At 39.6% G+C, this 12,596-nt stretch overlaps 2 protein-coding genes across 2 annotated transcripts; both read left to right on the plus strand.

The window, feature by feature from the left end:
• Positions 1–5,610: 5,610 nt before the first annotated feature.
• Positions 5,611–7,194, plus strand: LOC112158147 (thrombomodulin). Its single transcript, XM_024291370.2, has one exon. The coding sequence runs from the start codon at positions 5,611–5,613 to the stop codon at positions 7,192–7,194; it is 1,584 nt and encodes a 527-aa protein (XP_024147138.2).
• Positions 7,195–9,634: 2,440 nt separating this feature from the next.
• LOC118598120 (thrombomodulin-like) lies at positions 9,635–12,551 on the plus strand. Its single transcript, XM_036210395.1, has one exon. The coding sequence runs from the start codon at positions 9,782–9,784 to the stop codon at positions 11,408–11,410; it is 1,629 nt and encodes a 542-aa protein (XP_036066288.1). The 5' UTR covers positions 9,635–9,781; the 3' UTR covers positions 11,411–12,551.
• Positions 12,552–12,596: the final 45 nt, after the last annotated feature.

Below are 12,596 nucleotides of genomic sequence, written 5' to 3' on the forward strand. Positions count from 1 at the left end.
CTCAGCAAGGAGAAGTCAAAAGGAGAAAGTTTCAGCTGACGTCTCTGATCGTAAACTGAAGGTAATTATCAAGAAAATGAGAGCAATAAAACAAAAAAAAAATTATCTCAAGTTTTTTGTTGTGGAGTTCCATTATTACTCTTGAAAGTGTCCGTTATTTGGGAATCCGTGTTTTCCATTCCTGACAAGGATGAGGCTTTCAGACGGGTGAAATCCCGGTCATCTATTCTAGGGAAATTAACAAGAAATAAACTGTTTCGACTTTAGTTTCAGGTGCCTAATCCAACATTTAGCAGAAAATCAGTGTTTGTGGATATCTTTCCCCCTGTGTGGTGTTAATTAGGGTCATTGGCACTGGGATTTCTGGAAGCCATCCCAGTTGTCTTCTGGCAGACGGAGAGAACAGCCTGCACAGGTTTCCTATCCATCAGATAAACAGACCAGAGGAATTTAGGGTACAATTAATCTAAAGAATGTTTTTGGAGGAAGTAAAAAAAAAGAATAAAAAAGGAAAAACGTGCAAATTCTAGCATGCCACAGCCAGAGTTTAAACCTTATTTATCCACATTTTAGGTTTACGAAAATGTGTCTCACAGGATGAAAAAATGTTTTGAAGTTCTGTGCGAGTTCAAAATGTGCTCCACAATAATCATCTTTATGCCGATAATCTACACAATTATCTGAACTTGAAAGGATCCAAAACACAAAGCAAAGTTTGAGAAACACCCATGGCTGAAAATGATTTCCAGACCCGGAGCTCCAGTGTTTGTGTTCTTTGATTTACTGTAACTTCTCAACCGTTAGCATGATCAACGTCATTCCAGTAGATTCTGAATCTACTGGAATGACGTTGATTCCAGTGAAAAGTCACAGCATGTTAAAGACTTTGTGTTTAAGCATCACCGATGACGCCTCAGTTGTTAAAGGGTTAAGGAAAAGTGAGCCTCAGCTTCCCTAAACTATTTATGATATTGTGCTTTTCCCTACAGATTTAATCACTAAAGGTTCTCTGTACTCTAACATCAACATCAAATCCAATGAAAATTATGTTTTTTTACATGTTATTGTAATGTATTTTTAATAATAGCGGACAAATATTGAGAAAATTAACCAGTACAAGTACAAGATAAAACAAAAACAGAGAACACTAATACAGCAATGAACTTATCAGCAACCGTGACAAACCCAAACTTGAGACAATTAAGATCCATGTCAAGGAAAATATTGATGGAGCCAAACTTTCCTGGTTTTTACGACCAAAAGGACGTTGTTGAAGATTTGCCAGACTTGGTTGTTGCTTAAATAAATAACATTTAGCTGGTAATTTTTGTTTGAACAGTGTGAACAAAGAATGTTATCCTTGTCTGCCTCTTTCAGATTTCCTCCACCTTGTTCCATCCAACCACACCTTTTAAGTGGAAGGAAGCAAGAGCAGCTTGTGGTTTAACTTTACTCAGAGATATCTACAGGTTCAAACTGGAATATCTGACATTGTGGATGAAATCAAATCTAAAAATTAAAGCTAAAAGATTGTTTGTTTTAGCCGGCCTGATCTCAAATCCTATTGGCTGCATCCATTGAGACACTCACTGTGTGTCACTTTAGGAGGGAATTATTCCAATGTGAAAATGTTTTTCCATACTCCATGCGGAAACCGCAGAGCGTACAGCACAGGTTTATGTAACGCAGTCAGGTTTTTGTTTCTGCATCCTGTAGCTATGAAGGAAGTCTATTCAGGCTTTTTACTTCCTCTACACAATCTTGGCACCCTCATCTTTACCCACCCTGAAAAAAAGGGAATATGTTCAATTATTAATGACTGATGGAGGAACAATGGCGTTTCAGTCTCCGTGGTTATTCTTGGACATCAGAGGCCGTCGCCTGCCTTCCACTTCAATGAATCACTCAGTGCGTTTCCATCAGCAGCTCAGCTGTCACATCTCCATCACACCCTCTCATTTAACTGCTGTCCTCGTCTTGGTAAACAAGCGCAGGAAAAGACTTGATTTATTAACTAAAGTATCCCCGACTCTGCAACAATCAGTGGCAGTTTGCCTAAAACTCACAGTTGCTTAAAAGTAGCTTGAGTGGCAACCATCTGGAGCAGGAAATGTGAAGGTTTTACAGCTCTGCAGCTAGCATGTTGTTCTAGTGGTTGTGGTTGCCATAGAAACATTGACTCCAACCAACCAATCACTACTTATTCAAGTTTTTGGATTCCAACATAGTGATGTCAACATTGCAAAATAAATAAATAGCAATTGAATCGACTTGAATTGAAGAACTTTTCTATGGTGACAGTCGCTCAGTCCAGTTCTCATATACAGTCATACCATTTCACTTCAAGCTGTGTTTGTAAAAACTTCAAACGCTGAATTATCCATCCATTTTTTTAACCTGCCGTACCCCTTTCAGGGGAGCCTGTCCCAGCCACTGTTGGGTGAAGGCGTGGTACACCCTAAACAGGTCTACAGCCTATCACAGGGCCACACAATCATCGGCGTACCAAAGGGCAATTTAGAGTCACCAATCAATGTTTGAAGCATGTTTTTGGACTGTGAGAGGAAGTGCTGAAATAGCATAATAAAAATATTAAACAGCGCTGTTTAAAAGTAATAATAATAGTTCTGTTATAAGAGTTAAATGACTGCTTTATTTCCTATGTAAACACAATTTCTTATGTGTGGTTAGTGGTTTTGCCACAAATTTATGAGAAAACAAAGAATAATAAATTTAATTTATGTTTGTTTTGAAAGCAACAGTACACAATTAAAGGCAAAAAAACTATCAAACTGATCTATTAATTAAAAGAGGCAAAACTTCCTATATAATTACAGCCCAGATTATTCCAGTGAGGTCAAACTGTCTTTACTATTCAGAATTGATAGTTGTAATAATAAGAATTGCTGTAATACCTGCACTGAACAAGCAATGTGCATTTTTGTAACTTCAGTTAGCTATAAAAACTCCTGTGAGGGAAAATAAAAAAGGGAAATAAATTAATACAAATGTGTTCAATGACTACCTGCCTTTTTTCTGCAATGTTTTGTGGTTATAAATCACAAAAATGAACTATTTCTGTGTGTATTGCTCTATCGTACATTTGCAACTATAGAGGTAAGAGGGAGTTTCAAACAAGCGTGCAGATTTTAAGTTGTTCATTTAGCTCAGAGGTCTGCAACCTGAGGCTCCAGATCCATGTGTGGCTCTTTTACCCAATCATAGTGGCTCACTGGTTGTAGAATAATAAAATATTACATTTAAAAAATTAGCATTTAGATCAGCTAAGTTTATAAATGTATGACTAAGGTACAAGTAAGATAAACCAGGTTTTTGCATCCCCGGTGATGTCACACAGCCTTGTTTTCTCAAGACTTTGCTCAGAATGCATGGATTTCAAGCAAAAGTCACCAAAGACCTTATGTATAACAAGATAAATGTCCATCTTGTCTTAAGTTGTTTGAAACCTTTCATATGAGTGTATTAACTTCCATGGGGTGATCCTGTCCAGCACATGGCGTATTTTATTTTGAAAGGACTTCTTGCGAACTTCTGTCAAAAGTAAAACAAAAAAAAAAAAGAATTTTTTAGAAAATTTTGCTTCTCATCAAACAAATCTCAAAATTAAAGATTTAAATATTCTTTAACTTCATCTCTTATTAAAGTTATCAGTCTCCATGGGAATCCAGTCAGTTTTTCTAATTGGCATACTTGTTATTTTTCTTTCTTTTTTATCGTTGGTACTTTGACATCTTTCCAGTTTATTGTACAACTTTTCTTTGCAATTATTAATAATTTATAAAGTACTTTTATTGTTTTACTTTGCTCCCTGAAAATGATTAACTGCATGATTTTTTTTTCTTTCTTTTTCTTGTTTTTTTACAAAAAAAAAAATCCTTCCCTCACTGGTTTGCTCCTGATTGCACCACATGTGAAACCAAACCAAATGAAGGAGGGAAAATGTTCAACCTTCTCCATTAAATTTGAATTAAGTCTATCCTGGTCTAAAAACATCAAATAGCTTTGGTAAAACATGAAGCTGCTAATATCAAACATCTATGTCCTGATTTGAGCTTCTGTACAATGTATTCAGATAAAATTGACTAATAGTTTGTACAGGTTTCGACTTTTTTTTTTTTTTGGTTTGCACTCTGACATCACAGTTTGAAGGCCCCGGTTCAAATCCGAGCTTGGACTTTTCTGTGTATAGAATTTCCTTTGGCTTCGTACCACAAAACGATAATTAATCAATGAATAAGTGATTTAAAAATATCTGTTTGATGTGAATTTGTCTTTGTCTCTGTGTGGCCCCTGCAAACAGTCCAGACTACCTCCGCCTTTGCCTGCATTGGCTCCAGAGTCCCGTGACCCTAAACAGGAAAAAGCAGGTTTGGAACATAGATGGATGTTCTAAATATTTGGCTATTTTAAATAAACCGGCAAATAAAATACGCTTTTATTTGTGAGTGAGTCCTTAAAGATCTGTGGAAATAAGTGAAGAGCTTTAAAACTTGGGCTGATCTAAAAAATAAGTATGTAAACAAGCACTTGAAGACTTTTAAACAGGATATGGACAATCACTGTTGGTTTTCTCCATGAGAGGATAGACCAACTTTCACCTTTTTTTCTATTAATGCAGCTTTACAATCAATTTTAAAGGGATCCAATAGAGTAGATCCTTCTTATCTTATTTATTAAATCAAAATAAAAATGGTACTGAATCTTATTTAAGAAACTTAAATATGTTTCATATTATTTTCCACTCTTTTTGTTATTTTTTTAAAAACAAAAATACACTTTATTTGGAATAGAAGTGGAAAGCTGCGTTGAGAACATTTCCTCTTGTACGAAATAAGTTTTAAATATTCATGAAAACATTTTATCTTTCGTCTTCTGTTTTTGTAAAACTTTATATTTTTCCCATGAATGTTTATTTTATAGAACTGACATACAATAAGGAACATAGAAAGTTAGAAAAATACAACACAAATAAAAATAAAGGTAAATAAATTTTAATCTATGAAGCTGAGAAAAAAAATAAAAGTTTAACTCCTTATAAATAATATCTGATTTGGACAAATAACTCAAAGAAATTACAAAATGTAGTTTTATTAATGCAATAAAACATTTTGTCAATAAGATCAGGGGATTTAATCCTTAAAATCTAACAGGATGATTTAAAAAAAGTAGAATTATGAGTTATTATAAGTTGTCAATTTGTTCGTGGAGTCATCCGTCTTTCCAAAATCTGCAGATTTTAATAATTTCATGACACAAATGTATTCCCTTGGAGATGGGAGGCAATTTCTTCCCATGACATTTAAACCTCCTCATCATTATTTATCATGTTTGCGCATGTCTGTGGAAGAGTTTAGGGATTCCAGTGTGAGGGTCTTTTTTTGTGAGCCTGTTTGTTTTTGTATAAGGAGGGGGGTGTTGAACAATCAGACCAAATCACTGGCCAGAGCGGAACTTCCTTCCTCGCCTGGTCGTAGTTCAAGGACTGTATAAATGGGGGCTAGAGTCGGTCCACAGCCGCTTCATCGGGTTTGTTTCGTGGAAACGCTGACGATCTGACCACCGGGAGTTCCCTTTGTGAGTTTTTGAAGCATGGAGAGCGTAAATCGTGGCGCAGCAGCGCTGGTTTTCTGTGCGCTTTTGTTGTGTTGGCTGCAGGAAGGGGCCGCCTCTCTGCGCGCGCGGTGCGTCCAGGGTCACTGCTGGTTCCAAAGCCTAGAAAACTTTGACGACGCAAAGACGGAGTGTGAAAATCAAATGGGGACGCTGCTGGTGTCCAAGTGCGAGGAAAGCGCGCTGATGACGAGCCTCCTAAGCGGGGTGAACGGGAGGTTCTGGCTGAGGAACGCCGACCCGGGAGAAGCCTCTCGCTGCTCCGCGGTGTCTGTGAGGAAGGGGCAGAACGCTACGTGCGTGTCGGAGCCGTGCCAGGACAGACTGGACGGGTTTCTGTGCCAGTTTGCACCCGGTGACACCTGTGGTGTTTTGCAGACAGACGCGCAGGTGACTTACAACACCTCCCAAGGATTTACGGTGGAGGATTCGCTCTCGCTTCCACATGGAACCATCGCCACACTGAAGAGGGATGGCACGGACTTCCCAGACTCCAAACACCTGTGCATCTCAAAGCAGTGGATTCCAGCTCCTTGGAACTGCGAGGTATTTGGTGGAGGCTGCGAGCTCGGGTGCAACTCAACCTCAACCGCCTGCACCTGTCCCGCCAACCACACCATCCACTCCAACCGCATCTCCTGCATCCCGCACCCCTGCGCAGCCTGCACCCAGGGATGCGAGCGCCAGGGGGACAGATATGTGTGCACATGTGAGAAAGGCTTCAGGCTGGAGCTGGACGACAAGAGCTGTGTGGACATAAACGAATGCCAGGAGGAGCCGAGCCTCTGCGCAAACGAGGGAGAAGAATGTCAGAACACTCTGGGGTCATACAAGTGCGGCTGCATGATTGGTTTAGAGGAGGAGGATGGGGTGTGTGTGAATGTTTCTATATGCATGCTGTGTGAGCACCTGCAATGTGAAAAGGTGAATTGGGTGTATCAGTGTGCATGCAGGGAGGGCTTCAGGGTGTCACCCACAGACCCCACCATGTGTGAGAAGCACTGCAGCACAAGAGACTGTGAGGCTGAATGCATCCCCAACACTGGACAGGAGGCCACGAGCGCAGAGCAATGCTACTGCCCTGAGGGCTACATCACAGATACCAGGAACGGCACAGTCGTCTGCACTGACATAAACGAATGTGAGCAGGAGAAGATGTGCGATCACCACTGCGAAAACCTGTTCGGAGGCTACAGGTGCTCCTGCAACGACGGCTTTGAGCTCCAAGACCACGGGAGCTGCGTGCCCCTGGATGTGACCTACACCGAGCTTGGATCAGGTTCGGATTTTCCACCTCTGGCTACATCCGACACGCCCAGCAGCCTTCAACCGGCCTCGCTGCCCTCCTACATCAAGGCTGGCAGTGTGTTGGGTATCAGTGTGTTCTTGGTGTTGTGTGTGGTGCTGCTGGGGTGCCTGGCCAGAAACATGATGAAACAATGCAGGACATTCAACATTTATTCCTTTAAACATCCAGATATTGATATTTTTTACCTGCAACAGGTGACAGCAGAGACGTACAAGAGGCTGTCCTTTGACAAACAGCCCAGAAATGACCCGTAAAGACTCCAAACAGCACCTAAAGTGTGAATGAAAGTGGTTTCTATCTGATTTATGAACGTTAGCCCCTTAATGCAGTAAATCAGTAGTGATGCAACACAACAAAATGAATGGAAAAAGCAGTCTTAAGTTCATTTTTAAATCAGTAGTTTGTAATGCAAAAAAATGGTACTGATCCATCAATTTACCTTTAAAGCTTTAAATTTATTTAAATTTTCACTACTTTTAAACAGTAATAAACATGAACCAAATAAGAATCCCATCGGAGCCCTTCCAAAAATAATCTAATATGATTCACATAGACGCAAAACAGAACTTTAAATTGACGAATATACCATGAACATAAAATCAAAATACGAACACATATTCATAAAAACACAGAAACATATATTTCTTACTAATACGTTTTTACATTTCACAAGTATTGACCACTTGAATTACATTTTTTACAGTACTCACTAAATTAATCCAAACAATTCCAAAATTTTGTTCCAAAAACAGAAATACGTATCTAGTTTACATTAGTTCTGATTCAAACATAAAAATACTTCTCAAACTATAAAATGTCTCTCTACTTTTTTGAACAACGCTTAAGGGCAAATTACTTTTAAATCAAATTTCCCCAGATTTTCCATGCACAATAACCCCAAATTTGAATGTCTTTGACTTTTTACATTGTGAATTTGTAGATTCAACTTTATTTATGACTCTAATTGGTCTTTTTTAACCTTAATTATTGGATCAATGTTTGTTTTGTATATAATTACCCACTAATTATTTGCAAGTAGAGCACTGTTTTTAAAAGGAAGTTTTGTATTTCAGTGAAGTCGTTGTTTAATCCCCAGTTGTGAAATGACTCTGAGCTGATCAGAACTGTTCACTTTGCTGCTGATTACCACCTTTTTGTCGTTTGGCACAAAGGAGATTTTCTTTGGGAGGACATCATTTTTAGTAAGATTTAAATAAGATTTTTTTTTAAATAAGATTACTGTATAGCTATTTTTCTGTCTGGACACTGGCTGAGTGTTTCCATCTTCTCTGTATATGAAACTGATCCTTGATCAACTCAATGAATGTAAAAACTGTGCTGCTGTTTACAGTATTGTATAAAAGGAACCTTATTTTTATTTCCTTTTAAAAATTAGTTAATGAAATGTATACACTTATATGTTTTATCTCCAGTCCTGACTGTTTCATGTTTTCATTGCATAAAAAAGATAGTTTTATTTCCATTTAAATGTCATCCAGTTCCAAACATTTAACTTATTTTGCTTTAATAAATATTATGTCATCTATTGGTGTTACCAACTTCTTCTTTCATCGCTAAACATAAAGCATTGCAAGAATTATAGAATAAAAAAACACTTCTTTTTAATTTGATTCTTAAAATGTAATTATAAAAACAAATAAATAAATAAACAAACAAAATGGTAACAAAATCAAGCATTCTTAATGTCCAGCTCTCCAGACGTTCATGCTGGATCGGGTAATTGGGCAATTGCGTAAAAGCGTAATTCTAGCTGAATTCCACCTCAAACACCTTCTTTTTTTGGTTATGTTAGCCTTGTCCTTACATGTCCATGTTTTTTTCTATAAAATGACTTCTGTGTTTATTAGATTACAAAAGTTTATTTTTTATTTCCATTTAAATCACCAGTTATAAACATTAAACTTATTTTGCTTAATAAATATTAAAATTTGATTTATTGGTGTTGCAAACTTCTCACTTTATCACTAAGCATGAAACATTTTTAGAATTAAAATAAAAATAAAAAAACATTTTTTATTGTAATTTTATTTTTTACATTTAATTATCAAGAAAAATAAACTAACAAAACGTTAACAAAATCCAACAATCCTAATGTGCAGCTCTCCACGTTGGATGGGGAGGGATACTGCCTGTGTGGACGCTTAGCAGGTCGCCAGTTAGAGCGCATGCTTTCAGGAGTTGTGCGTAAAAGCCGTGCTTAATTGGAGCTGAATTCCGCCTCTAACACCTTGTTTTTCTTTTCTTTCTTTTTTAGTTAAAGAAATTAAGACACTTAAAATGTTAGTACTATACTAAAATATCTCATTTTTTGTTTTCAAAATACAGTAACTTCGGTGTTAATTAGATTTGAAAAGTTATTTTCATTTCCATTGAAATGCCCAGTTACAAACATTTATTTTATTTTGGTTCCATAAATATTACAATTCAATGTATTAGTGTTGCAATCTTCCCCCTTGATTGCTAGACATGAAACCTTTCTCGATTTAAAATAAAAAATCACGTATTTCTTTTGATTTTATGTTTTGCATTTAATGATCAAAAAATATAAACTAACAAAACGTACAATATCCAACAATCCTAAGTTGCAGCTCTCCAGACGTTCATGTTGTATTGGGAGGGGCTTCTGCAGATGGAGACATTGAGCAGAAGCCCCAGTTAGAGCGCACGCCTTTCAGTACGCTGTGCGTAAAAGCCGTGCGTAATTGGAGCTGAATTCCGCCTCGCGGCTTAGTGCGCTGTGACTACGAGTGACTTCCTTCCTCCAAGTGACCACTAATATGGAGATGGGAAGTTATAAAAGGGAATTTAAGTCTTCAAACAATGATACCGGACTGCTGCAGCGCGCCACCTAAACGGACAGAGGCTTGGAAGATGAGTTGCGTTAAAAGCCTGTTTGTGTTGTTTTTCCTGCTTGGAAGAGCCAGCGGGATGGCACCGGAGATGGCTAGCTGCCTTGAGGCTGAATGTTTTGCTGTATTTAAGGAATCGCTCAATTTTAAAGATGCACAAAATTTGTGCCGACAAGATGGGGGGGAGCTAACGACTGTGCGCTCCCAGACATTACATGTCGAAGTGAGTTCGTTGTTGCAAAACTTAAACGGGAATTTTTGGATCGCTTTATACCGCGCCAGCGACTGTCCAGACCCAGAAAAGGAGCTGAAAGGTTTCCAGTGGTTGAGCAACAACGGAGAAGGTAACTACACCAACTGGTCGCCCAGTTTTGACAGCAGCTGCTCCTCTCCACGCTGCGTCCACATCTCCACAAAGGACTCTTTACAGTGGGTCCAGGCGCCATGTGATGAGGACGCAACAGGCTTTCTCTGCACGTACAAAAACAGCCATCAACAACAGGAATCATGCACAGAAATAGATCCAAAACTGGCGGGTGATCTTATCGTTTACTCAGATCCTTATGTACACACAACTGAAGGTGAGGTACCCGCTGGAGTTACCGCCACCTTGCAAGTGTCTGAGATCAAATATTTGTGTTTTTCCAGTCTGTGGGTCCAAGCGCCCTGGAACTGTGAAATAAAAGAAGGCGGGTGTGGGTTCAAATGCATCATAAACTCTGAGAATTCTCCCACCTGTTACTGTCCACCCGGAGAGAGTGTCAACCCGGATAATGAAAGAACGTGTGGTGCGCAGCTCGCGGATGACCCGTGCCGGACACTGGCGTGTGATCACATCTGCTATCAGGAGGGGGACTCTGCTGTTTGCGCGTGCCCCACAGGCTTTGAGATAGCTGAGAACGGGGTTTCATGTCATGACATCAATGAGTGCGCGGACCCACGGCAGTGTCCCATGGATGGCACCGAGTGTGTAAACGTCATCGGCGGGTTCAGGTGCGTGTGCAGACAAGGATTTCAGATGATTGGTGATGCGTGCATGGACATTAACGAGTGCAACTCTGGGGCATGTGAGCATACTTGCCAGAACACCATTGGGAGCTATGTGTGCTCGTGCTTTGATCGGTACAGAGTCAGCCCAAATTCTAGAGATAAATGTGTTCTTTACTGTGACGAAGAGGAATGCCCCGCAACGTGTGACCCGAACAACGACGTCCAGTGTTTCTGTCCGGATGGGTTCATGCTGGATGAGAGGGGCAGGGACATGATCTGCGTGGATATTAATGAGTGTGAAAACTTTTTCTGCACACAAGACTGTATAAACACACATGGGAGTTATGAGTGCTTGTGCTACCCCGGATACACCCGCAACAAGCAGGGCGAATGCAAAGAGGACGACGAGGAGGATGGAAGCGAGGGCTCCGGATTAGTAACCCCAACTCCAGACGCAACATTTCCAGATCCAACGAGAAGACCCTCGAGGGTGTCGCCGGGGGGTCTTGCGGGGATCATTGTGGGAACTACGCTTTTGATTTTGCTGGTGCTTATTAGCTTCCAGTTGCTGCTTGGCCGCAGGAACAGGAGGGAGGGCAGCGGCGCTTAAAGCCGCAGAAGGGGAGGCGCACGGCCTGGAGCGGGTCACCGGTGACAGGGCAATGGACAAGAGTCAAACCTCATGAGGAAAGGGTGGACTAATGCAGATTAATGGGAAGTGTCTCACTGTCCTGTTTTTATTTGCACGCAGTAAAGGCATCACAAGAGTTTAAAACAACCAAGTTGATCCTTTTACTGCGCAAAATAAATTGTTTTTACAAAAAATGGAAGAGGTGTTTTTGGTGCTCAAACTTCTTCACTCAAGACACAGCAACAGTACGCCACACAGTGGACAGAAGTGCGAACTACAATAGTAATCACTGAAATGTAACTACAGGAAGTAACATTTGCTTTTCTGATCCATCCATCCATCCATCATCCAGTGCTTTAATTTAACTAAAGACTCCGTGATGTCTCCTATATTGGTGTCACCAAGGCCCCACTCCGGAGTCAAGCCAGGGGCAGGTCCTTTTTAGGTAAGTGCCTGCAGGGCCGGGGGCTCTTCTCACGGGCCCCAGTGGGGTCCAGCCTGAAGAGACAACATGGCTCTCTGACTCTCCAGTGGACCCACCCACAGGAGAGTTAAAAAGGGGCCGGTGCAGTTTGGGTGGCAGTCGAAGGCGGGAGCCTCTGTGTCCCAAAGGTCCCAAAGGTCAGTCACGGGACCCCAGAGGATCTGGAGAAAGTGGCCAGGGAGAGTACTGCTGCCCCATGACCCTGACCTGGATGAGGGGAAGAAAACGGATGGATTGAGAATACAAATATAAATGTTACAAAAATAAATTGTATTTAATATGCATATCTACATATTACATGGATATATAATGTGAATATTGTCATGGTAAGTTAATTAAAAACGTGAAAATCAAAAGTCAATATCAAGTCAAAAATTTACTTTCTTTAACTTTAAATCAGAACATTTTTAGATTTAAATATTTCAATAACGCCATTAAAGTTACATTCATTCAATTAAAATATTCAACAAAAATGACATTTTTTCTAAAATTAAACTCTGTATTAATTTTAATCTGGAGCCCCTGAAGGAACATCAAAGTAAAAAAAATAAAATAAAATAAAAACATGTTTTCTTTTGTGCGTGTGAGATATTATCCAGAAATGTCAAATTCTAAAATAAAATAAAAAAGGAAAAATCCTAAAATTGCCTTATTTTTTAAACATTAAACAAAAATAGTTTG

This window comes from Oryzias melastigma, linkage group LG24 (assembly GCF_002922805.2).
Source record: "Oryzias melastigma strain HK-1 linkage group LG24, ASM292280v2, whole genome shotgun sequence".
NCBI classification, from domain to species: Eukaryota; Metazoa; Chordata; class Actinopteri; order Beloniformes; family Adrianichthyidae; genus Oryzias; species Oryzias melastigma.

What these genes read in the sequence shown, in the direction of transcription:
- LOC112158147 (XM_024291370.2), top strand. Translation starts at nt 5,611, where the DNA reads ATGGAGAGCGTAAATCGTGGCGCAGCAGCGCTGGTTTTCTGTGCGCTT.
- LOC118598120 (XM_036210395.1), top strand. Translation starts at nt 9,782, where the DNA reads ATGATACCGGACTGCTGCAGCGCGCCACCTAAACGGACAGAGGCTTGG.